The sequence below is a fragment of the Zingiber officinale genome, chromosome 5B, assembly GCF_018446385.1.
Source record: "Zingiber officinale cultivar Zhangliang chromosome 5B, Zo_v1.1, whole genome shotgun sequence".
Lineage (NCBI taxonomy): Eukaryota > Viridiplantae > Streptophyta > Magnoliopsida > Zingiberales > Zingiberaceae > Zingiber > Zingiber officinale.
The window spans coordinates 70,232,556-70,259,995 of record NC_055995.1 but is presented as its reverse complement, the minus strand read 5'-3'; the positions used below and the strand labels follow the sequence as shown (position 1 = coordinate 70,259,995).

Sequence of the window (27,440 nt, the reverse complement as noted above, 5' to 3'; positions counted from 1 at the left end):
CAGCGACAAGTAGTAAGAACAATAATTTAGTTCCTAATTTCTCCCATAAAGTTTTCCAAAAATAACTTAAAAACTTTGCATTCCTATCAGAGACAATATTCCTAGGCATGTCATGCAACCTAATAACCTCTTCAAAGAATAATTCAGCTATATGTGATGCATCATCAGTTTTATGACATGGAATGAAATGTGTCATTTTAGAAAACCTATCTACCATAACAAAAATTGTATCTCTCCCCCTCTTGATCCGGGGTAATCCCAAAAAAAAGTCTATTGAAATATCAGTCCAAGGTTCACTAGGTATAGGCAAAGGAGTATATAAGCCATGGGGTTTCAATTTAGACTTAGCTTGTTTGCAAGTGACGCACTTCTCACAAATTCTCTCCACATCATGTTTCATATGAGGCCAAAAGAAATGATCTTCTAAAACCCCTAATGTCATAGTAACGCAAAAATGACCCATCAAGCCACCACCATGGGCTTCCCTAATAAACAATTCCCACAATGAATACATAGGCACACATAATTTATTTTCACAAAATAAAAATCCATCATGACTATAGAACTTACCATATGCAACATTGTCGCATGCTTTGAACACATCAGAAAAACCAGCATCATTAGTATATAAATCCTTGATGTATTCAAATCCAAGTAATTTCATATCTAAAGTGGAAAGTAAAGCATACCTTCAAGATAATGCATCAACAACCACGTTCTCTTTTCCTTGCTTGTATATGATCACATAAGGAAAAGTCTCAATGAATTCCACCCATTTAGCATCACGTCGGTTCAACTTATGTTGGCTCTTCAAATGTTCTAGAGATTGATGATTTGTGTGAATCATGAATTCTTTCGGCCATAGGTAATGCTGCCATGTCTCCAATGCCCTCACCAATGCGTACATCTCCTTATCGTATGTGGGATAGTTGAGAGTGGCCCCACTCAACTTCTCACTGAAGTAAGCAATGAGTCTCATTTCATGCATAAGCATAGCACCAATATCAACACCAGAAGCATCACATTCGATTTCAAAGGGTTTAGAAAAATCTGGTAGGATTAGTAAAGGAGCATAACTTAGCTATTCTTTTAAAGTGTTGAATGCCTTCTCTTGCTCCTCTCCCCACTTGAATGACTCATTTTTCTTGATGACTTTAGTAAGAGGAGCTATAATATTGCTAAAATCATGAACAAACCATCTATAGAAACTGGCTAAACCATAGAAACTCCTCACTTGGCTAATTGTTGTCGGTGTTGACCACTCTTGGATTGCTTTCACCTTTTCCTCATCCATCTCAATACATTTAGCACTAACAACAAAACCAAGAAATACAACTTTCTCTGTACAAAAGGAGCATTTATTAAGGTTAGCAAAAAGTTTCTCTTCTTTTAAGACACTCAAAACTGACCTTAGATGTGTCACATGCTCTTTTAAGTTTCTGCCATAAATTAAAATATCATCAAAATACACAACTACAAATCTACCTAAGAAAGCACGCAAAACATGGTTCATCAAATGCATAAAAGTGCTAGGAGCATTAGTTAAACCAAAAGGCATTGCTTAGTTTTAAAACTAATTTTCCATTCATCACCTTCCTTCATTCTAATCTGATGATACCCACTCCTAAGATCAATTTTTGTGAATACACAAGAACCATGCAATTCATCAAGTATATCATCAATCCTAAGAATTGGATGGCGATACTTTACCGTTATGTTGTTGATGGCTCAACAATCCACACACATCCTGCATGTTCTATCTATTTTGGGAACTAGTAGCACAGGCACGGCGCAAGGGCTCATGCTTTATCAAACAATACCCCTTCTCCAGTAATTCATTAACTTACCTTTAAAGTTCCTTTGCTTCCTCTAGATTGCTTCTATAGGTAGGTTGATTTGGAATGAATGCACCGGGTAAGAAATCAATTTGGTGCTCAATTCCTCTAACCGGAGGTAACCCATGCAGAACCTCTTCAGGAAAGACCACCTCAAATTCCTATAAGAGAGAAATAATAATACTAGGTAAAGAATCGTTAAGGTTGTCAGTGCTCAAGAGTGCCTCCTTATACAAAAGGATAAGGGGCAGCTGATTTGCAAATAAAGCTCGTTTGATCTTACTTTTTTTTCATAAATGCTATTTTTCTTTCTCTCTTTTTTTTCCCTTTCCCACTCCTTTTGGCTCTTTCCTCTCATTTTCTTTTCTCTCATCTTATTTTCCCTCAATTTATTTTCTCTCAATTCTTTTTTTCTCAATTTCTTTTCCCTTAATTTTTTCCCTCAATTTCTTTTCCTCTCTTCTTTTTATTTGCTTTTTATAATCTCAACTGGTCCTCCATGGTACAAGAATAATAGGTTGCCCCTTCAGAGTAAAAGTATATCTATTTGTGAGGCTATCATGTGTTACCTTTCAATCAAATTGCCAAGGTTTCCCCAATAATAGATGACATGCATGCATAGGAACTATGTCACACAACAGCTCATCTTTATATTTGCCAATGAAAATTGCTACCAAGATTTTCTTTGTTACCTTGATTTCATCACAATCATTTAGACATTGGAGTCGATAAGGACATGAATGTTTCCGAATATGTAGTGACAATTTCTCCACCAAATCAGTACTTGCTACATTAGTATAACTCCCTCCATCGATAATAACACTACAAACCTTGTTATTGGCAAAGCAACTGTTAGAGTGTATACTAAAAGTCTATCTTTTTGTATAAACATTTATTTTAAAATAAGAATCACATTGGTTAAATGTCTACATTTATTCTAAGTGTAGTTGTCCATTTAATTTATATTGTAGATAACATGGTGTGAGGAGATACATAGAAGATCATGTTATCAATTCCTTATAAATTATAAATAGTAGCTCACAACCAAGATGGAATGGGACAAACCATTGGTGTGGTTGTAGTGTAATTTGGTATTAGTTTATCTTGACTATAAAATTACACTAGTACACTATGAGTGTATTGAGCAGGACCATTTGAGGTAGTTTCTTTTTATACTGACTATATAAAAGAACAAAACTTCTGTTATTATGAAAGTACGTACTCTTAATCATAATATAATAACAAGCACGTATACTTAATATTTATTTCTTTAATTTATCAAAGGGTGTAATTTAGTTCGTTAAATCAATAAGCCCGATAAGTTGGGAAATGATATTATTTATATGGTATATTGTTGATTATAGAATGAAACTGTGTACTAATAATCTAGGTTGATGATGTCCCCATGAGGAGCTCATAAGGATTGTCATATAAACCCTACAGGTGTACTTAGTCTGACATGACAATAAGGTTGAGTGGTACTACTCTTGGAGCTAGATATTAATTAAGTGAGTTGTTAGTAACTCATTTAATTAGTGGGCATTCAATATCTTAAACACAGGAAGACTAACACACTCATGATAAGAAGGAGACCATATTGTAATATGGGATTGGTGCGGTAGTGCAATAATAACTCTTTAGTGGTATGAGTTATTATTGATGAACTTGAGTTGGGTGTTCGGGTCGAACACGGGAAGCTCAAGCTCATCGGGAGACCAAAACCAATTCCTCCTCTCGATCCCTGTTTTAGCATCTTATTTATAAAGCCTTATATCCACTTAGAGCCAAGCTTCTTACCTATCTCATTGTGGTCGGCCAAGCCAAGCTTGGAGCCCAAGCTAGGGCTGGCCAAGCCAAAGATTGGAGCCAAGATTGTGGTCGGCCAAGCATGGAGCCCAAGCAAGGTGGCCGACCACATTAAAATAAAAGGGTATTTTAATTTTAAAATCTTTCCTTTTGTGGAAGTCATGGTTTTAAAAGAGAGTTTTTAAATTTTAAAATCTTTCCTTTTATAGCTTTCTACAAAGGATTAAGAGAAAGGTTTGATATCTTTCCTTATTTGTAATTAAAAGGAAGATTTTAATTTTTGATAAAACTTTCCTTTTTTTTGTAACCATCCACATGTTTTAAAAGAGAGATTTTAATTTATAAAAATTTCCTTTTATAACCAACAAGGGATTTAAAAGAGAAATTTTTTATTAAAAATTTCTTACCGAAAACAAATAAAGAAGTTTTAATTTTATATTTAAAACTTTCCTTTCTTGGAGCACAAGTAGGTGGCCGGCCATGACAAGTATAAAAGGAAGTTTTAATTTTTTTTATTTTAAAACTTTCCTTTTTTAGTCATTAGCAATGAATATAAGGAAGTTTTAATTATGTTTAAAACTTTCCTTTTTTTGCCAAGACCAAGGATTATAAAAGATATGGAGGGGTGCCTCATGAGACAACACATCTTCTATTCCTCTCTTCCAATCCTTGGTGGCCAGCCCTTGTCATTCTCTCTTCTCCTTTTGTTTTCTTCCTTAGAGGCCGACGACATCAATTGTGGTAATCTCTTGGTGGTCGGTTGCTTGAAGGAGAAGAAGAAGAGAAGGAAGCTCTCTTGTCTAGCATCCCTTGGAGGTTAGTTGGTGCCCGAATCTTGGAAGCCTTGGAAGAAGCTTGAGTGGATTTCATCTTGGAAGATCATTGCCCACACGACGCCCAAGAGAAGGAGGAGAATACAGCAGAAGATCAAGAGTTCTATAAGCTACAAAAGATATAGCTAGTTATTAGTTTCCGCATCATAGCTAGTTCATCTTTTGTATAGATCTTGAAAAACCAAATACAAGAGGTTATCGATTTTAAGTTATCGTTTTTGTTATCGATTTTATTTTTCGATTTAATGTTTCGATAATGTGTTTTTATTGAGGTCTCTATAGTTTAACCTAGTTTACTGTAAGAAGTTAAATATCTGATTTCTTTGAAAGGCTTTGTCTAGAAAGTGGTGGATGATCCCATACCCAAGAAGACCTAGTGTCTCGCCATGTTTAACCTGGAAGCTGATCTTTGAAATAGATATTTGATAACTTCTGTAATATGGTTTAACTTAGGAAGATCACATCGGTTAAACTTGGAGTAAAAATGTTAAGTATCATTTTCAATCCAAGTTTAACTTCTGAAGGACAATTTGGATTAATAATATTAAGCATCGTTTGCAATCCAAATTTAACTTCAGTAGAGCACAAGGGTAGCTAGGATAGTTCTATGCTTGTACAAATTTTTGTACAGGGGAACTAGGATGGTATTTTGAGTAGCAACCAATGACAACGAGTATGAAATAAGTTTTCCCTTTGCTTACCTTTTTCTTCCTTAGCTTGTAGATTGAGAACTCATCGGGCCACCAATAAGTCTTCAACAACAGCATGTTTCTTATCATCACTATCCTCCATTTGTGGCACTTCTTCAACCACTTCATCCTCATCTTCTGATTAAGTTCACCTTGGGCGTTTATTACCATCACCCTTTTGTTCACACATTGACTGGTTATATGACCATGTCTGTGATATTTAAAACACTTGATATCATGAGTTTTGAAAGAAAAGAACTCGCGATTACCTTGAGTAGCAGATGCTACAGGGTTGGGCTTTTTGAAGGGTTCAAACTTTAGCTTATTTTGCAGTTGTTCCTCTTTTCTTGGAGATGTCCACCATGTGTCGTTAATAGTCATTGGTCATCCCTTCCTAGTCAATCCTCTCCTCTTGAGTTGTTCATCCACTTTTAGTGCTTGGTGGACCATGTCTGACATCTCTACATAATGTTGCAATTTAACAATATCAGCAATTTCTGGATTTAAATCATGTAAAAATCTGGCCATGGTGACTTCCCGATCTTAATTGACATTAGCTCGCATCATAGATAGCTCCATCTCCTTGAAATATTCATCCACACTTTTGAAGCCTTGAGATAATCTTTAAAATTGCTGATATAATCTTCTATAATAATGGTTGGGTACAAACCTCCTTCTCATGAGCACTTTCATCTCCTCCCAAGTGGACACAAGTTGCTCTCTATTCCTTCTCCGAGTCATCACCACTTGATCCTACCAAATAATAGCATAATCAGTGAATTCAATGGTAGCTAACTTCACCTTTTTAAGCTCTTAGAAATCATGATAGTCAAACAACATTTGCATCTTAGTTTCCCATTCCAAGTAAGATTCTGGGTCATTTCTCCCTTGGAAGGTTGGAATCTTCAACTTAATCCCTCCTAAATCATTATTTCTTCTAGGCTCATTTCTATCTCCTCGATATCCAATCCTGCCCCGGTTGCAGTTTTGCTCATAAAAGTCTTCCACCAACTCTTCATCTTCTTTAACATCAACCCCTTGAGCATGTCTTCATTGTGGTATAGTAGAACAGTCTTGTTGATGTCTTCTTGGTGTCCCATCCTCCACTCGATCCAACCTCTCATGGATAGATTCTAATTCAGCCCTCATCATCTATTACATTCCCCCCATCAATGCTTGCAAATGCAGGTTTGAAAGTTGCCTAGCCCCCTTATTTGATCCATCCTCCTGGTTGTTGGACATGTCTACAAAAATAAAAGAAAATCTCACAAGCACTCAACTCACTTTTGGGTGGTAGGCTCTCAATTAATGATATTTCTTAGTTCTTAATCAAACTCTAGAACAAATCAGAATATCACGTAATAATTCAAAATATACCACTGAAGCTTATGATGACAGAATTTTAAGAGAAAAATAAAAGAGTAGAAGTTTGAGAGTAAGAGAAATAAGAAATGGATTGTTGAAGATAATCACTTTAATTTGCACAAGCAGCTTCTTTTTTCCTTCTTTTTTTTTATTTTTTTAGCTGAGTTTTCTTTCTTTCTTTCTTTCTTTCTTTTTTTTTCTGTCTTTCTTTATTTTTTTTTTAAGAATAGACTCTTTTTTTTTGAAGAATAGCAAGTAAAGATAGATTTAGCACTTGCCTTTGAATCGAAGCTCTGATACCATATGATACGAACCCCACCAGCAAATGTGATGGAACCCAAGACAACGATGGATAGAACCCCAAAAACTAGAAGACAAGAGTGTGAGTCTTGATCCGTAACCAAGAACCGGCACGAACCAAGCCAACGAAGGAAAAGGAAATGTCACACCAAGGGTGATAAGTTTTGATGAGTTAAACGCCACAAGAGTAAAGTTGATAAGTTCAAAAGTCCTTTCAAGAACTAAGAGAGCACACAAATCTTACCAAAACTAAGTTGCTTCATATTAAGATGTCCCTCCCTTATATAATGGGAGTGAACAAGGAAGAGTACAAAATAAATGCATGCATAATTAGAGTCCCAATATCCCATGCCTCATGAAAGCTATCTAGGAACCAAAAACAAAATAAATGTATTCATAATTAGAGCCCCAAGTCACATGCCTCATGTAAGCAATCTAAAAAACTTAAGTCTTCATGCATGAACGAGTTTCCATGCTTATTAGCGTTCTTCCATTAAGCACGGTTGAGTCATGGATGGATACGCCCGATTATGTGGATTAGGTTATGACTAGTAGTTGGGATTATCTTGGTCTCTCCTTGCTTATAGTCAGCTCAATATTCTTTGATTAGCCCATTTAGCGCTTCTTTGAAACGCTTTGCCTGAAGTCTTGTAATTGGGCCTTCTAGAAGTGACAAATGATCTCTTGTAGCTTCAGCCCTTGGGCATACATCAGTTATACTTACAACAAAACCATCAACATAAAATATAGATGGCCAATATGGTATGCTAGATGTTTTGATTTCCTCTACAAGGATTACAAAATATATATTTGTGAAATTACCATCTGTGAATACAGTCTAATCAAAAATAGTCATGAAAGATTCCATATTCAATGTAATTGTTTAGTTGGATCATATTGGCTTTGTCGTCGTCCTACATAAAATGTTGATAAATTATATTTTACAACACTAGCACCTATTGCTAAAACTGCTACAATTCTAGCAACTACAAAAATTATATGTGTTATAACAACTTCTAATTATGCATGACTGAATTTATTCAACATTATGAAATATATGTTTGATAATACAATAAGAATATAATTCCAATGTAATTTATCCTTATGTTCATAATACAATTATTAAAATAAATCATCATATATTTGTATTATAATAAGTGTATAACTCAACGACTACTTAACCCACTTTAGCTGACTCAGTTTTAATAATACCTCTACAACCACATTATCTTTATTTTTCTTAAAATATAACTTTGCTTGCTAAACAAACAAAAAGACAAAAGTTTTCTCCATGAGTAATTAAATGTCATATAGGAATAAAAGATAAAACAATTAACCAACTTAAACCGTACCTTCAGAATTTTGGATTTTTGTATGACAGCGTATGCAAGAGTTTAGATAATGAAGATGTGGTAGCTACTTCTGCAGATGAGACAAGGGCTTCTTGAACTTTAATAGGATGATTAATAATATCCTCTCTTTTGCCTTTGCCCATCCTTGTCTTATGCTCATCTTGGAAACTTACATTTTTAATTCTCTTGGTCATGGGCATGGACATTCCCTCAATTTCTTTTGCAAGTGGGAGTGTGATTCTCTTTGTAGAAGTCCTCTTTGATCTTGTTATTGGCAGATTAGTAGCTAATGCCTCTATATTCTTGGCAAGCAAATGACTTTGAACATCTTTGATTTTTTTTCTCTTTTAGTCTACTATAATTTTGTCTTTTACAAATAAAATTCTGTCCTTTTCTTCAATTATTTTATCCTTGGTAACTATTGTAGTTTCTAAATCACTGCACAGATTTTACTCTCATCAATTAACTCACTAATTTTGGTCTCCATCTTTGCAATGAGCTGGACCTTATCCTCAATGAGAGACTCTAAATAAATGATTTTAGACTCCTTTGTTTGGCAAAATGTACTAGACTCTTTCTCCTAAACACATTCTATAACATATTCCTGAGCTTCCATTTGCTGTTCAGGAAATTGCTCAAGAATTTATTTAGGAATTTCCTCAAAAACTGGTTTTATAAACTTCTCAGCAATTTATTAATCTATATGCTCTACAACATCTGCTAGGGAATCATTTGAGAGAAGATGAGTCTCTAGATCCAATAAACTTAAAGCAACAATTATTTAGGCTGCTGGTAGTTCTACAATCCTAGACTTTATTGTCTCCACATGGGAGTCTGACCACTTCCATCTGCATATTCTTAGAAGGGCATGTTATTTGTAAGGCTCCATTATTCTAACATATTAACACATCACACCTACAATACAATAAAAATGATTAAATTTAAAATTTATTCATAAAATATATTAACACTCCACATATGTAAGAACTTGCAACAAGAAGATGTGCAAACCCTTTGAGCATGGAAGCTTGATGTCCAACAAGGCCATGTGGCTTCGGCCTCTATGAAAGTATCACACCAATGGCCTCTAACTATGGGCTCATATAGTCATATACAGTCTTATACGAATTATACCTATCTAAATTCTCAAAATCATCTACACAATTAATTGGTGATTGTACTGGTAATCTAGATATACTACTAGTAGTAGTAAATAATACACAAATAAAAAATACAATATTAAAAGTTGGCAAAAGAGAGTATCAGATTCAGCAAATGAAGGTTGTTTACTGAGGTTGATCATCTTGTTCTCTAGTTCCTTCTTTGAACACTCCACATTATTGAAGTGTTGAAGAATGAGTAGGGTGGTGGCTACATGTTGCTGTAATTTAACTTCATCACCTTGGTCTGGGAGTCCTAGAATCAGTGATACATCTTTCCTTGTGAAGCAATTTTCCTTATTTTGAAAAATGAAATTGTTGGGTTGTAAGGTTGCAAATAAAGTCCTATATTAAAAATATATGGGAAAGATCATGAGTTTATAAGGAAAAAAAATATTTCTATTGGTATGAGACATTTTGGGTAGATCTGAAAAATAAAACCATGAGGACTTAGGCCCAAAGTGGATAATATCATGACATTATAGAGATATCTAAATTCCTTTTAGTCCTAACAATTGGTATCAAAGTCTGGACTATTAGAAAGTCTAACCGCCGACTGTGCACAAAGGCTATGGTCTAATTGAGCTATATGAGTAGAATCAGGATTGTCAAAATCATGAGTCAACTCGTCAATTTTACGAGTTTACGAACTATTATTCCAATCCCGTGTTGAATCGGTCTAAAATCAAACCCCCCCCCCCCCTTGCAAAATTGGTTAAAACGCAAGTCTGACCGTTAAAACTAATAAAATTGTGTTTTAAACCGTCCATAACTCGAGTTTGTAGAAAAAATGTAATTACGTCATTTAGGGCCCAAATTAAGTAATAAAAGAAACCCTAAAATGCTAAAACAAACGTAGACAAAAAATCCACTGAGAGCAACGATCTTAATCTTTGATTACACAGATTCGTTCGTCGATTTTGCATTGAGAGTAGCGATCTTTGACTTTGAGACTTGTGAGTCGAGACTTCTTCGATTTTGCACTGAGGTCGAAGAGCAGCAATCTTCGAAAGTTGAGACTTAGTTAGTTGATTTTGCACTAGGAGCAATGATCTTCTAAGCTTAAGCCAGCCAAAATTCATTGATTTTGCACCCACCTTCGAAACTTGTGGGAGCACCAGGCCACCATCTACAACACTTCGATTCTGCACCGAAAATCACTACCAAGCACATCAAGCACTCGTCACAGCGTCACCGTCGAGCAATCAGGTTCAAAAATCATGAGCACGGTTGCACAAGGTAAGTGTTTGCAGTTCAATCTCTTTTTTTGCTTGCTTCTTTGTTCTGCTCCACCGTGTGTCCTATTTTGCACACTCATTTGGATTCAATTATGCTCTTCCGTTGTTTTGTGTATTGTACTTCGTCTCATTGTTGTGTCCATTTTGCGCTTCTCTTACTGTTCGAAATATGATTATTTTGTCTGTTAGAAATTTGTTCTGCATTGTTGTGTGTTGTGCGCTATGCTTGTTCTTTTGTTGTTCTATCCTATTTTATCTTGTTGGCATTGAACGTGTATGACCTATTGGTTTTTGGTAATTTGGTTGATGTATAATATACTTGTTTATGGATTGCTTTGATTTCCTATATTTGTATGCTTGTGAAGTGTGATACTGTGATAATCTGTTATTTATAGTTACTGGATGAATTATTTCCATTTGCTTACAAACTGTGCTATAACTGCAATTATTTTATCAATTGTGCATCAGAAATGTCAACTAAAGGATCAAAAAATTCGAGAAAGAATGCTTCAGGTAGTAGAACTGGCCCGGGTTGGGAGCATAGATATGATGTTGTTGGTAATTCAAGAAAGGCGAAATGCAAGTATTGTGATAAGATTGTAAATGGTGGCATTTTTCATTTCAAGCATCATTTAGCTTGCACTCGAAGGGATGTGGAGGTGTGTATTAGTGTTCCTGATAATGTGAAGAAGAAGATGTTGTCCTTTGTATGCAAAATTGCTCAAGCATCCGAAACAAAGAAAATGATTATTTGTTCTAATGAGGATTCATCAGACAGTGGTGAAGAGCTACAAGCAAGTAAAAAAGAGAAAGGGAAAAGCAATAATGGAAGAATTTATCAAAGTTAAAAAAGGTAGTTCTCAAGCCACAATTAATCAATTCATGAAGAAGGACATAAGAGAAGAAGCTTGCCAACAAATTGTAAGGTTCTTTTACACATCTGCCATTCCCTTTAATTGTGCTAAAAATCCTGAATTTACAAAGATGTTTGAGATAGTTGGGAAATATAGTTGTGGGTTTAAACCTCCATCTTATCATGAGTTGAGGGAGACATTCTTGAGAAAAGAAGTAGATAGAACAATGACTTTGCTTAAAGAGCATCGATTTGTGTGGAAAAAAGAGGATGTTCTATTATGGCTGATGGATGGACCGATAAGAAAAGGCGATCTATATGTAATTTCTTAGTGAATAGTGAGAAGGGAACGATCTTTTTGCAATCCACTGACACATCTGATATCTCAAAGACAACAAATAAGGTTTTTGAAATGTTAAATGAAATTATGGATAAAGTTGGTAAACAAAATGTTATGCAAGTAATCACCGATAATGCAACAAAATTATAAAGTTGTTGGAGAGATGTTGATGTATAAGAGAAAATACATTTTTTGGATACCATGTGCAGCTCATTGCATTGATTTGATGCTTGAAGACTTTGAGAAAAAATTGAAAATCCACGAAGTTACAATTTCAAAGGAAAGAAGAATTTCAACTTTCATTTATTCGAGGACTCTTCTCATTTTTCAATTAAGAAATGTACAAAGGGAAGGGATATAATCTAGCCTGCTGTTACAAGATTTGCAATTGCATATTTTTCTTTGAGTTGTATTAATGAACTTAAAAGTGGTTTGCAATAGTTGTTCACATCTGATTTTTGGAAGAGTAGTCGATTTTCAAAGATACAGGAGGGAAAGTTTGTTCAAAAGACCATTTTAGATGGGAGGTTTTGGCGTAATGTAGTTACATGTCTGAAGGCAGCAAGTCCTCTCATTAAAGCACTTCGATTGGTAGACTCTGAAGAGTCTGCTATGGGTTTTATTTATAAGGCAATGGACACTGCAAAGGAGAAAATAAAAGTCAATTTTGGCGGTGAGAAAAAGCTATAAGCAGTAAGCACATGTATTTGTTTAATAATTACTACTTTGATATTAAATTTCATATATTAATTTGATATTATATGTGATTTTTTACAATTATGAATCAGTATGGAAGATTATTGATGAAAGATGGGAAAATCAATTTCATCACCCATTACATGCTATAGGTTATTTTTTGAACCCTGTGTATCAATATAGCCCAGATTTTGAAGCGGATTCGAGGGTAAAAAATGGACTTTATGATTGCATGAAGCGAATGATAGATGATCAAGATGTGAGAAGTGTGATTCATGAACAATTGGAATCCTTCAAGAAAGCAAAAGGGCTATTTGATCGTGATGCAGCAAAGTTAACCGTAGGTAAAAAAATCTCCTACAGAGTAGTGGGATTCTTTTGGTGATAATTGTCCTGAATTGTAAAAATGGGCTATGTGTATATTGAGTATGACTTGCAACTCGTTTGGATGTGAACGTAATTGGAGTACTTTTGAGATGGTAATTATTATAAATTACCAAAAGTTTAAAACTCAATTATGGTCTATCATGTTTCTAATATATGGTATATAATATAAACAATATTTCTAATGAAATGATATAGTTATAATTTTTTGTTGTTTGATAATTTATTTAGGTTCATACAAAAAAGAGGAATCACTTGCATCAGAAGAGAATGAATGACTTAGTATTTGTTTACTATAACTTGAAGATGCAAGGGAAGAAGTCCAAGGAAGATAGTCAAACTCTAACTACTTTTAAAGAGTTCCCATCTGATAATTGGATAACTGAAGCACCTAGCTCTATAGGATTGAATTTGGTGGATGAAGATGATGATGCTAACATAAATAGTGATCCTTTAGAGCTAATTAATCTTGTTGATGATGTAGATAATTTAGAGGGCACACAGATCACCGTGCTCATGTAGGCGTCGAGAGTAACATAGGTGATAAAGATGCTATAGGATGTGATAATGAACTTGATGGTACTGATGATTTTAATGTTGAGGATGAAGATGGAGTTGATGATTTGGATATCGTCATGGATGTTTTATCTTAGTAGTATTGTTTTTTCTTCAAGTTTTAGTCATCGAATTTAGTAGTGTTGTTTTATCTTAGTAGTAAATTTGAACCTTTGTTTCCTTTTATCAAATTTGGACAATTCTAGTTTATTTGGTGTATTGACTATTGGACCATTTTTTATGTGAAATTTTAAATTTGTCATTTTTTAACTTGATTAATTTTGAAACTTCGTATCTTTTCATGTTAAATTCTCATGTTTAGTTTTTTTTATATGTGAAAAAATGTTGATGATATATGTGTTTATATTTTTTTTATTATAAATGTGAAATAATGATTGTTCTTAATGATAAATATATATTATTTGGCATTTTATAACTCTGTTTTGTATTATCTATAAACTCTTAGGAGTTTACGATACGAGTTTATGAGTCCCTAATCGAGTCGACACTAGAATCATGAGTTTGACAACCTTGAGTATAATATTGACCTCGAACAAAGGAAGTGAGGGCTCCCATGTCCAGATCAAGAGGACTAGACATCAGGCAGGAAGTCCTAGTTGCGACTAGGCAAGGAAGTCCTAGTAGGTCGGGTGGATCGAGAGGCAGGAAGACCTAGTGGGTTGAGGATCGGACGTGGGAAGTCTGTGGTCCTTCGTTTGAGGGGGGATTGTTAGGTTGCAAGGTTGCAAACAAAGTTTCACATTGAAAATATATGGGAAAGATCATGAGTTTATAAGGGAAAGATATCTCTATTGGTTTGAGGCCTTTTTGGTAGAGTCCAAAAATAAAACCATGAGGGCTTAGGCCTAAAGTGGACAATATCATACCATTGTGGAGATATCTAAATCCCTTTTGGTCCTAACAGAAATATTTGCCTTTAATGTCCCAATTGTCAAACAAATTTTGTATAAGACTTCGAATATTTATAATTTCAGGCATGACTATAACCCAAGCAAATGAACTTCCATTTATCAAGTTCATCTGTCAGTCGTTTATGTCTAATGATGATAAAAAAAAAGCCTTAAAGTAAGGGTAATTACTTTTCCAATGCACTTTCTTATGATATGCACTGAAGTAGAAGTTCTCTAGCTTACTATTTAATTCTGTAAAACAAATGTATCAAATCTTAGCGATAATCATTTGGCATCATTACAATATTGTTAGTTTTCAACCATAATATAATAATTACAATGTTAGTTTTCAATCATAATATGATACATTACAATATTTAGTAGTTGGCTAGCTGCTACAACGTGATTAGTAGCTGCTACAACATGGCTATTGATCATGTTGTAGCAGTTACAGTCAAATAACTGCTACAACGTGGCAACAAGCAAGGTTAACCACGCTATAGCAGTCATTAGGGTTTAACTACATTGCAACACCTACTATCGAGTAGCTGTTACAACATTATAACCTTTTTTTAAGCCCCTATTCCCTAAAAGTATATCTTCAAAGTGAAGACCTATAATCAGTCAACACTATTATAGTAGCTGGGAGAAGAATCAAAACCCTAAAAAATTAAAACTTTAAACAAGAGGAGAAAAATCAAAATACTAAACTCTAACGAAATACTTACGATGGAGGTGAAGCTTCAAAGGAGAAAAAGAGTCATCGCGGTGAGGTTGATAGACAAAGACACTGTTAACCACCGATCTACTTCGAATGAGAATCTTTTGAAATATTTGTCGCACACCCGATTTAGACGTTATAACTTTGGCCGGAACTATGATGGCAAAACGATAATTGCACAATTTCACTTTCACATTGTAGAAGCTACTATTGGGTAGCTACTACAACATGAAAGTGAAATACAATTTGAATCATAATACATTAAAATGTATCAAACATGCCAACTATAATATTGGATAGTTACAATGATTGTTAACATCAATAAGTTTCTTGTAAATTATATAACAAAAAAAAAATTAAATTTTATTAAAAAAAGATTATTAACATTAAAGATTGTACATTGTAAGCTTTAAAAGCTCTTATTGCATCCTATTTACTCTCGAATGACTGGTGTATAGCGCCCTTAAAATGATTAACTTGTATAGATACTTCTATCTAAGTGTCATAAATACCTGATTGACATTTAATAAATATAACATATGTTTTCCTCTATATTAATTAAATAGATCATTTAGAATCACGTATAAAAATATTATTAAGATTAGAGGGAATTACAACTTAAAATAAAATGACTTGGACAGTTAGCTGCTACAACATATAGCAGCTAAGTGCCCAAGTAGCTGTTATACGTTGTAGTAGCTAAATGTCCAAGTGGTGTAGCAGCTAAATGTCTAAGTGGCAACTACACATTGTAGCAGCTAAATGTCCAAGTAGCTGGTACATGTTGTAATAGACATGGACTTGTACGTTGTAGCATAAATTCTAATAATATATATTAGGATCAGAGGAAATTACAACTTAAAATGAAACAACTTATCATTGATTATGAAATGTGGGAAATGATGTTTAGCAAGTTCCCTGTAAATTATATATGCAAAAAAAGGGTAAGAAAGTAGCTAGGGCTTGTACATTGTAGGATAATTCTTAATAAAAAAATATTGTACAAAGCTAAAAAATAAACAGTGGAGTGAAAAGACTTACGATCAAGAATGGAGAGGGGTGCTAAACAAAGCAACATCGACTATGTTTGAAGTGACGGTTTGGGGATCTTCCAGCCAGCTCGAGAACAAGCATGTGATTGCTTAGCTTGCAGCACCTTTGTTTTGCTTGCAGTGGTAGTTTGGGGATCTTCCAGCCAGCTCAAGAACATGCATGTGATTGCGTAGCTTGCAACATCTTTGATTTACTTGCCGACAGGAGTGAAATCGACGGAAGACGATGGCGAAAGGAGTGAGGGCAAGAGAAATTTAGATTTAGGAAAGTCGAAAGATTAAAAGTCAAGGGTGAGGTTTTGAATAAAGGACGGAAGAGGAGAGAGAATAAAAAGAATTTAATAATTTAAAGAAATTGAGTTGGCAATACTACAAATGTACATCTATAGCTAGATACACACACAACTGATACCATAAGTTGCTCACTCATCTTGTGAGCACCAAGTATTTTTTTTCTTTATTATATATATATATATAATATATTCATAATCGAGTCCACGGTCAGCTCTCATCATTGATTTTTTTTAATTTATAATTTTTAAATATCTTTTAAAAAATATTAATAATTTTAAACCGCTGATGATTTCAAAATGTGAATTATAATCGTCTTCAACAGTTAATGTTAAGGATCGACGTTCCAAAAAATATTAGACGAATAATTCTAAACCGTCGAACTAGCGATTTTGAATCATGATCAAGTCTTCTCCTAAGTTTTTAGTTACTTTGAAACTATGAGTAAGCTATCTAATGATTTTCTCAAATATATCTATTTATTCAGATTTAAAATTTAAAGAAAAATCTTATACACTAGTTTTAGTTAAAAAATTCTATAGTTATTTGAAAAGTTTGATCACTTTTTATATAATAATTTTGATCAAAATCGTTATAAAATATGAACGTACTCTAAGATATTTAGGGAAATTGTATAATTCAATATTAAGGTGACACTGATTTTTTTTACATAATCGTTATTTTGTCATTCATTCCTTAAATTTTATCATGTTTTTTTAAATCACATTTAATTTAAAAACTATTAAAAAAACTTGAAAATATTTAATATATATTATTTTAGTGCACAATAGCTACAATTTAGGATTTGTTTGTTATGCTACTAGGGAAATATATATTATTACTGTTGGACTAAAATAATTTTAAAACTTTTAAGTGTTTTTTTTAAAAAGTAAACATTTGGGAGTGAAAAACAAATTTCCTTCTGATGAGTGATGAGAAGGAAACGTGGTGTATTTGGGAGTTACTATATCTTGCAATGGCTTTTATGAAAGTTTCATACCGCCTCGTCGATCGCTTTCCGTATCGGAGAAGACCGGCAAAAAGTCACCTTGGGATTAGGGTTCCCGTCGATCTCATCCTCTCTTCTAAATTTGCGGGTTCCTTCCTTCCTTCCTTCCTTCACAGGATAGCATTCTGCTTATGGAGTCTCTGTCAAGATCGAGCGGCGACGAGGACGAGTTGAGGAGGGCTCATGGATCGTCACAAAGAGGTGTGCTTGAGATTCTTTGGTCCATTTATTTTTTTAGAATAAACAGAGAAACTTTAACTTGAAAGACGTCTTTCATCTGCTGAGATACTATTCTGAGCCCTTTTTTCTGAGTAAGAACTTCAATTGGCTTTGGTCGCTGAAAGTTCATTCTTCTTTTTATCTCTTCTGTGTGTATCTGTTATCTACAGTTGAACTGACGGGTAAGCTGGACGGAAAGAGTGGTGAGCAGAATTCAGGCACGCCAACTACTCCAAGATCAAAGCATTCGGCAACCGAACAGCGTCGTAGATGCAAAATCAATGATAGGTTGGTAACTAGTTTGGATTGCATTCATACTCTAGTATCTTTTGGCTAAATGTTTATTGTTCTCAAAAATAGTTTTCCTTTTAAATCTATGGAAAATGTTCTTCAAAAAACCTCTTCACTTTTATGGAGTAGAAAAGATGTTGGTAGAAGTTAACTAAAGTGTGATTTCTTGATTTCAAAAACTTCAATTTGTTCCTTGATTTTTACATCCCATCACTTTTTCTTAGAAATAACCCTCTTATCATTCAATTTGGTAAACATACAGGGAGAAAGACATTTAACAGGAAGAATGGAAATGGAGCGCCTAACACAAGATATAAGGGGGGTTTTGTGGGCAAATTAAAGTGGATATTCACATGCAATTTGCATTTCTCCGTGCAAAGATAACATGAACAAAATGAAAAATATATTTTCATTACCTACTTTACCTTGCCCCCTTTCATGAGAACAAAACTAGAAATTTGATTCTCCATCAATAGAACATCTTTTAATTCTATCTTTAGCTAGTTGACTAAGGCTTCATGAACTTTTGACATCTGTTAAGTTTAATATAGTGTTTATTTTTTCAGCTTTCAAGAACTTGAAATTCACTTTCAGTTTATTTTGTTTTGGCTATTTTCTATTTGTATATTTTCCTTATACCATCTAGCCCATGTTGGTCTCATTGTGAAGGTGCTACAATCTTTTGCAGCGTTGCAAATCCAATTTATTTGCCTGTTCATCCAGATTATCTCTTTTTTTTTTGTTGTTATAGTTAGATGAATTGTTGAGTCTCCTGATTTTAGAACTCATTTGGAACATTTTTCATGGAATTGATGCTAGGTCATAATATGACATTGCCATGATCTGGGACTTAGTGACGGTTGTTGTTGTCGAGGCCTGTCGATTGTTAAGTGAAAAAAATATATATTATTGATTATGGAAGTCAACATTCTCAACTCATTATTTAATATAGGACAATTTCCTATTTTAATCTCAGAAGACACTTCAACCAACCTTTTGGCATCATGTCTAATCTCCTTTAGGCTGAGGAAACCAATTTTTTTGGTCAGTAAACTGTGCTTGTGAAGGGTAAAGAGCTAATTTGTAAGCAATCAACTCCACATTAACCACTGTTCATTGTTGAAAATTTGAGCTATATCCCTTGAGAAATGCATGAAGCATATAATCAACTATTCGATAACCGCATAAAATAATTAATATCTTCTTCAGATGAAAGATTTTGGAATCACCACTCAAGCATGTAATATTTACTTGGAAATTGTAAATCTCAAAAACTAAAGGGCAGCCCGGTGCACGAAGCTTCCGCTATGCGGGGTCCCGGGGAAGGATCCATTGTACGCAGCCTTACCCTGCTTTTTGCAAGAGGCTGCTTCCAGGATTCGAACCCGTGACCTTTTGGTCACAAAGCAACAACTTTACCGTTGCGCCAAGGCTCCCCTTCATATAACAAAAACTAAAAAAAAAGGTAATGAAAAATTCTTAAAAACATGTTTACCTAGACCATGAGTAAGATTCTGCATTCAGCCATTTTAAGAAAGTAGCTAAGAAAATTCCATATTTCTTGTAGGTGCTTCATATTCAAGAAATCTGTTAACTAGTGGCACCCATCAACCTTTCAATAAAAGGTAATGAAATATTAAGCAATGCCTTAACAAAAAAAAAAGATGAAAAAAAAAAGTAAAACATACACATTGAAAATTTAAGATACATTCAAGCATGAAATATCTTAAAAAAAAATAAAATACATTGAAAAAAAAATCAAATTGTATAAGATTTACCTTAAGCAAATTACTTTTAGAAAATTACTACATAAAATAGTTAAAATATAAATAGGTAATGAGAAAAGGGATAAATGTAAACTTAGATAGCCAAATCTAGTTTAAACTAAAAATTTAATTTTCAACATAGAAGATAAAAGAGAATTAGTTAGTGATATTATATATTAATTTGAAGGTATTTATTGTTTCATAAATATTAAAAAGAATGAGACGAATGAAATTCACAAGACAATTTACAACTTTGAATTATTTTTCAATATTTTTATTTGGATTGGAAATAAAAAATCAATTGAAAGATGATCTACGTGTATCTAATTGTAAATACAGATATTACAAACAATAAACTTTTCAGCCATTATTTTTTCTTTTATTCAGATTCCCTTGCAATGACATTCTTTTCAATAACAATATTTTATATAAGAAATACCAGTTGAGGAATTGTTTAGAGCTTGAACTTCAATTGAATGTAGTACAAAAATTCATTATTTTTTGGGCCTTTCTATGCATGTTCTTGTTATTTGAAAACACCCGCTAATCAAACATTTGATTTGAGAGAAACTAAAAATTTGCAATATTAGTGCACCTATCATTCTGTAAAATTCCAAAGATTTTACTTATAAAAATTGGATAATGAATATAAAGAGTTCAAAGATTGACTAAATCTTCAAAAATAAACTTTGGCCACATGTTGATAGTATCTAAAAAAAACTATAGTTAGCAAAATTGGTTGATAGTGATGCAGAACCACTAGGTTGGATCGTTGTCAACAATATCCAATTTATTGAAAAATGACAAATTAGCTAGAATTTTGTTAATCATTGAAAATTGATCAAATCCATTGAAATTTGGTCAAATTAATTGTGAATATGGATAAAATCTAGTTATGAATTATACAAATTGTGAATATGGTCATTAACCCTACTAGTCTGATGCCACAGAGAATTAGATGTTTTGACTGGCCAATCTGAATTTTGACAACTATGGAAGAGACAAATCTCAGAAATTAATTATTTTAGTGAAATCACTTATCTTTGTGGAATATGTGACTCTATTACGATAAAATTTCACAAAGGAACACTATTAAGGTCCGCTAAAATAAAATAGAGGTGTGGTATGAAGTTTTTTCTGTCACAAAACGAGAAGGAAACTGCCTATAACTATATAATACTGTGCTTACACCAAAAGTCCCACTGGATTTATGTTGATCCATGTCTGATGCTAGCAAGTCGCTGATCTGTCTATCTGGAGATTTCTTAGGAAAAATGTTTTAGAATCTATCAAAAAAATTCCTTATGACCTGAAGATAGAGAAAAGAACATATGGAGAGAAAGAGTTTACCAAAAGGAAAACAATGTAAGAAGAGAGATGAAATGGGTTAATATAAAGTAAAATCATTGCATAGTTATTCAAGTAGTTATACAGATTCATTGGTGCTTTATGACAATCAATGTGACTTAGGTGCCACTTTAGATTTCTAATTTTTGGTTTGTATTCTGATTGCTGAAGTATGATATTTGCCTTAAATGATGGGACCAATTATGTTCAATCACATGATTAATTCCATAGTTCCTGTGAAAATTTTCCAAAATCAATTTGAAATTTAGCACTTTAAATGGGACATTAATTCTTCCATCCAATTTGTAGATTGTGCAACTAATTGCATAGTTGAAATTTCCAAAAATGATTTAGAACCTTAGCATTTTGAAAATTTATATTTATTTTGGCATTTGAATTATTAAATTATTAATACAACCGTTAATATATGTTGTGGCAATTAGAACATAAATGGTGACTTTTGCTTAGCTATTCAAATGAATGAACAAATGTTATGTGACAAGAAAGGTCGAAGTTATTCGTCGAGCACAACCTTTAAATTTGTATAAATTTGACTTGAATGAAAAAAAGGTTAACCATTTCTCACTTAATAATGTGTCACTGCATCTTTGTATAAACTAGTATTAATATGCTTCCCTAATCATGTAAATTGTTTGTGCCCATGAAACTTGCTGATTGCCATGACCTGTCGAAAAGATACTTTTTCTACTTACCAGTGCATGGTTATAGAATGGTATGGGCAAAATTGAGATAGTCATATTTGTGATAACTCATCGTATACCAAGCAACCCATGAATCATGCGAAAAGGTGGATTTAGAATAAATGAATGCTTAACTATGGATAAATTAATTTTACATCCTTGTCGTATGACTCGTATACTGGGGTTTCAATTGGTATTTGGCATTTCTGAAGGCTTTAATTGTTTTATGATGTATTTATTGAAAATGCTAAAATGAACTTCTTTGCTTCGTGGAAATAGGAGTTGAGAAAACAAATAGTTCTTGCTATATTTTTGGTAATAGTTCTATCTGTATATTATGATTTAAAAATCTGATCCTACTCCACCATGCAGATTCCAGATACTTAGAGACCTCATACCACATAGTGATCAGAAGAGGGATAAAGCTTCTTTTCTTTTGGAGGTAGCTGCATGATTCTGATGCTTTTCAATAATTTATATTCTTTTACGAATAAGTTATTTTGAGTTAATTTTCTAGTCATTTTGCCCTGCAGGTTATCGAATATATCAAGTTTTTACAAGAAAAAGCACAAAAATATGAAACCTTCCCTAGCTGGAATCAGGAGACTGAGAAATTGATTCCCTGGGTAATCTTCTGTCGGTTTCTTTGTAAATATGGTTTGATAAAGAATTGCATTTAATCTTTGTCCAATAGGATGGTGGACATAATGTCAAACCAAACTTTTAAATTTATTTGCATTGTCAGTTGTTCTCCCTGTGTGAATGATAACTCTTTTAAGTGTAGATATGGCCTTTCCACCGGAACGACATAGCCCAATATTTATATCCTGCAGCTTATGGATGACACTGGGCTATATGGCTAGGTTGGATGAACTATCTCATAACTTTAATTTTTAGAATCAACCAGATGCAATTAATAAAAAACAATTGATTCTATATGTTTGGTTTGTGAATTTTTAGGCACTGGGTTAAGAACTAAAGATAAATCTCTTTATCTACATGATCTTGAACATGAAAGCCAAAAAGGAACTGGAATAAAATCCATTTGTCTTGTAGAAACTTGAATGGTGTTTGACTAGAAAGATCAACTTTCTGTTAGTTATGGTGGAAAGTGAAGAAAAGATAGTAAATTCAAATTTTACCCATTTGAATGTTTGTCTCAACCAGACTCAAATTGCATGGGATATTTAATGTTATGCTTGATGTGTCTGTGGCTAGATGGTTTTGTTGAGCCTTTAAATAATTTCTCTGGACCAGATTGAGGAGGAACTATAGTGGTAAGCCTGATCTGAAATAGAAGTTATCAAATTAATTTCCTTTTTCTGAGTGCTATCCTGGCAAATGTAAATATCCGATCTCAATGAAATCATATATGTGATTTGTAATGTTTAATTATCAAATTGATTAATTTAATTTTATGCTGATCATTTTCGTTCATTCTTTATAGTTATCAAAAAAGGAGGAAAAATGGGGAAAAGGTGGAGGTCAAGGAGACATGGGCGGACCCACAAAGGGGCAAGGGGGGTCATGGACCTCCCCTCATTTTTTTAAAAAAATTGCTAATATACTTTTAAAATTTTAATTAATAAAATAAACTTTAAAAAAAAAACAAAAAGCCACAAAACCCTCTTTCAATCCTTCCTCTTCTCAATAAAAAAATTCTTCTTCTCCTTTACCTTGTGATTTATAAAGGTATCATATTTTTCCTTGCTTCCCTCCTCTTTTGACCTTTCGATTTTGGCATTTTGGAAACATGTATCATATTTATTTGTTGTTCTTTATGTGTTAATTGTTAGTTTGATGCTTTGAGTTTTCATCTATTTTGACTATTTTAAGCTATGAAGATTGTGAAGAATCGACTTCGGAACATAATGAGTGATCAATGGTTAAATGACATTTTGATGGCATATATTGAAAAAAAAAAACTATATTTAGTAACTTATCAAATGATTGTATCATGAATTATTATAAAAAAAATTTGAAAGATCATAAAAGTCAATTATAAGTCACATTTGAATTAATGATAATGTTTTAAGTCTTTTAGTTGATAGAAATTATACTTTTGTGATTTTATATGAATTGTGTTGGAACCTCAAGGTTGTTTTGATGTGATCAACAAGTTAAGTTAGGTCCTGTGGTGTTTTAACCTTGTGTCTAAGTGTGCAGGAGCTTAGAAGTACAGGGAGTCGAGCAAAAGACGCAGCTAGCGAGAAGGACGGCACGGAAAAAAGTCGACGGGATCGGTGCGTCCGAGGGACAAGATGCTGTGGAAGAGTACGCGGGCGGACGAGAAGGAGGTGCACAGCGTTTCCGAGGGACGAAAAGCTGAAGCGGAAGGTTGCTTGAAAAGGCCGAAATTGGGTTCGAGTGAGCCTTATTTCGGTTGGCTGAAATCACCCAAGCGAGCGGAGTCGGAACGGAAGACCTGGACCGAGGCAAGCAGCACCAGAGTAGAGGGCCCGGATCAAAAGTCAACATTGTTGACTTTAGTGGTCCGGGCGCCCAGAACCATTCCGAGCGCCCAGAGCCATTCCGGGCGCCCGGAATCAAGTTGTGACCGGATCGCGGTCAAACACAATCTGTTGCGAAGGGGATAAAATTTATCCCCTCCCAGGCGCCTAGACCCCTTCCAGGCGCCTCGACCAAGGCTATAAATACAGCCTTGGTCCAGAAGCGTTTAATCAACTCAAGCAATTAGCATTTCCAACGCTTGTTCGCTTTCTTTAGAGTTTAACTTCTATTTTTCTGTGCGCCATTGCTATAAGAGGCTTCTCCGTCTGAAGGAGATACTAGTGCGACACATTCCTTGGATTAACAACCTCCCCGGTTGTAACCAAGTCAAATCCGGTGCCTCTTCTTTTTGTTATCTTTTGTTTGTTTATTTTATGCAAGTGTTCAATTAAAAGTCCGTAAAGGGTAGTTTGTTTTTACTTTTGTAGGGCTATTCAACCCTCCTTCTAGCCGGCCAACGCGGTCCAACAAATTGTGCCCTCCTAAACAAAATTTCTAGGTCCGCCCCTGCAAGGAGATACTAGTCAAACTGGTCAACAATAGAAAATACTAGTTGTATATTTTGTCCAATGCACAACTAAATTTTATGTATGGAATGTCTCTAAGAATACTGTATGAGAACACTAAATTGGAACTGATACTAGATGGTTTTTGTTTATCTGGGCGCCAACTTTTGAATGATTATATTGCTCATTTTAGTAGTTACATATTTGAGTGAAATGAAACTAGGTTTTGTTTGAATGACATGCCTAAAATCTGAAGAGTCAGCCTTTTGTAAACTACTAGCAGATTGTCATCTGCAATATAAGTTCTGGTCTTCTTTATCTTATAATTTGCGTTGTCGTACTGATTTTCTTCTAAATTAGAAAACTGTATACACTTATGGTAGTAGTATTGAATGGAAGGATACTATTGTCTACAGTCTGCACTGGAATTATGATCTTGATGTTTGTACAAGTCATTGTACTAATTGAATATGGGTATATTTTGACTTATGATTTTCCTTGCATACACAGGGCAACAATCAAGGGCCCAGAGAGAGTTTAACGGAGCCTGCTAGCCTTGCTAAAAATGGTCCTCAGTCTCCACTCTTGTTTGCTGGAAAATTTGTTGATAATACCAATCTGGGGGCACAGATGTCTCTCTCAAACGTCCAGAATGTAGCAGAAGCTGATGTGAATCTCGTTCCAATACAGTCAAACTATTATGCTTCTGTCGGTAGGGGATCTGATTTTATACCTCAAGAGAGATTAGTTACAGACTCTGAAAACTTAGTATCTCATTCTCAATCTGAGTGGCAAAGTTCATCCTGCATGGCCAACTGCACTGTGAGCAGTGAGAATGAACAAGAATTGACCATAGATGAGGGCACAATTAGCTTTTCTAGCATCTATTCCCAAGGGTGAGTCTTCATTCGACCTCTAGTTTTTTCACTCAGTTATTGGATAATTATTAATCTGTCTTAAAGCAACATACCCTGTTTATAATTACTTGAATGCAGTTTATTGACTGCACTATCACAAGCCATCGCTAATTCTGGACTAGATCTGTCACAAGCAAGCATGTCTGTGCAGATTAATCTTGGTAGGCGTGCAATTAAAAGGCCCAATTTGCCCAATGCAAAGGTGTGAACTATTTAGTTTTTAATATTTTTTCCTTTCCCTTTATCGTTTTACTTAGAAATCAAACTTAGACAATATGATCATCAATTGGGAACTTTAATCAATTCCACTACACTACTCTCGTGTTGCCTAGTGTTATTTTCAGATGCATTTTTGCTTAAACTCAAAACGCACAATGGCTGGGTCTTGTCTAAATTATACAGATACAGACTTAATATTTCGTTGCTTGCTCCTTAGGATCTGTCTGACCCTTCAATTATGAATCAAGTAATTGGGGAACCCGGAGCAGGGAGCAACTTTGAGGAGGCTGGACAATCAAAGAGGCAAAAGGTGGACACCAGCCAATGACTTTCTGCTTGTGATCTTAATCCTTCCTTCCTGATGAATCTGCCTGCCAAGTGAACTGGCGGAGTATAATCATATTGTGTATTCTTTATATTCTGCATCTTATTCTGTGATCCAAAAAAGCTCATTTAATTCAATCCATGTACGAATGAATAGCTGACTGCTTGAATTGTATTGATCAAGAAAGATATTCAGTTTATACTGACTAATCTTGAAGTTAACCGGCCTGGTCTCATGAAAATGATTGATTCTTCCAAAAGCCTAATCTGAGCCATCTAATTGATGCTTCTGGGAATTGATTCTTCTGAAAGTGCCATATCATTTTCTCTGCTGCAAACACTCTCATTTTCTCTGCGAATCGATTCTTCTAAAATCCTATGAAGCCCCTTTATTCGGTCATCAAAGACTTAAATTTTGGTCTCAGACCAAGATTAAATCCAAAAGCTAAACAAACAACAACCATTAAGATTACAATACAATGTTAAATTTGAAAAACAGTCACGACAAAGATTCTTCTAAAAATTTCCTCTCAGACTAAGATTTATTAGATTGGATGGATCAAGTGAGTTATAGATGTGAGATCCAAAAAGATGGATAAATTCGCTACCATGTGTAATTGATGTAGAACTTAAAAACTTAGTTGGCATAGATGAATTGATTGAGTTGAAGCAAATGAGGGGTTGAGCAAACCATAGTCTAGCGTTAGTTTTGAGAAAATTTATTACTAATCTATTACTTATAACTACCTCACGAATTGAACATATAAATGAAAATAATCCATTTCACAACCTTCAATTGGACTATGGTGTGAAAATAACTATTGGCAGAGCATAGATCCACTAGGTCAAATTTGCTATCTTGACTTACATGGCCTAGGCCGTCTATTATTTTTTAATAATCCAAATATTTAGATTTTACAATTTTACGATGGGAGTCAATTCTCTTTCAATCTATAATATGCTCGACTTTTTTTCATTCTATTTGACGAATAGTTAGTGCCCTCTAAGATAGGGTCAGCTCAAGCCTATTTAAGGTCTTAGGCGGAAAAAAAATTTAGGTCTTTAACGTTATTTTTTTAAAAAAAATTCCTCATCTTTTTTCATTCAAACTTGGGATTGAAAACAGCAATTTAATTTTTTTAAAAAAATTAAATATTAATTTTAAAAAATATTCTTTTATATAATTTAATTTTCTCACTTTTTAGATGTAAAATTAATAACTAAATTTTCATATTCAAGTTTTGATAAC

The 27,440-nt window shown here is 34.0% G+C and overlaps 2 protein-coding genes across 2 annotated transcripts; both read left to right on the top strand.

The window, feature by feature from the left end:
* The first annotated feature begins 10,560 nt into the window (after window positions 1-10,560).
* Window positions 10,561-13,373, top strand: LOC121986716. The gene is made up of 5 exons (XM_042540662.1): window positions 10,561-10,579; window positions 11,047-11,285; window positions 12,213-12,444; window positions 12,560-12,807; window positions 13,083-13,373. The coding sequence occupies exons 1-5, from the start codon at window positions 10,561-10,563 to the stop codon at window positions 13,371-13,373; spliced, it is 1,029 nt and encodes a 342-aa protein (XP_042396596.1).
* Window positions 13,374-17,361: 3,988 nt separating this feature from the next.
* LOC121984505 (transcription factor BIM2-like) lies at window positions 17,362-26,413 on the top strand. Its single transcript, XM_042537457.1, has 7 exons — window positions 17,362-17,591; window positions 17,780-17,897; window positions 22,087-22,156; window positions 22,248-22,340; window positions 25,242-25,627; window positions 25,727-25,850; window positions 26,085-26,413. Exons 1-7 carry the CDS (start codon window positions 17,522-17,524, stop codon window positions 26,193-26,195), a joined length of 972 nt encoding a protein of 323 aa, XP_042393391.1. The 5' UTR covers window positions 17,362-17,521; the 3' UTR covers window positions 26,196-26,413.
* Window positions 26,414-27,440: the final 1,027 nt, after the last annotated feature.

Coding starts and splice junctions, on each gene's coding strand:
- LOC121984505 (XM_042537457.1), top strand. CDS start 17,522: ATGGAGTCTCTGTCAAGATCGAGCGGCGACGAGGACGAGTTGAGGAGG. Junction 17,898..22,086: donor AGATGCAAAATCAATGATAG/GTTGGTAACTAG, acceptor TCCACCATGCAG/ATTCCAGATACTTAGAGACC. Junction 25,851..26,084: donor CCAATTTGCCCAATGCAAAG/GTGTGAACTATT, acceptor CTTGCTCCTTAG/GATCTGTCTGACCCTTCAAT.
- LOC121986716 (XM_042540662.1), top strand. Junction 11,286..12,212: donor AGAAGAAGATGTTGTCCTTT/GTATGCAAAATT, acceptor GGTTTGCAATAG/TTGTTCACATCTGATTTTTG. Junction 12,445..12,559: donor AATAAAAGTCAATTTTGGCG/GTGAGAAAAAGC, acceptor ATTATGAATCAG/TATGGAAGATTATTGATGAA.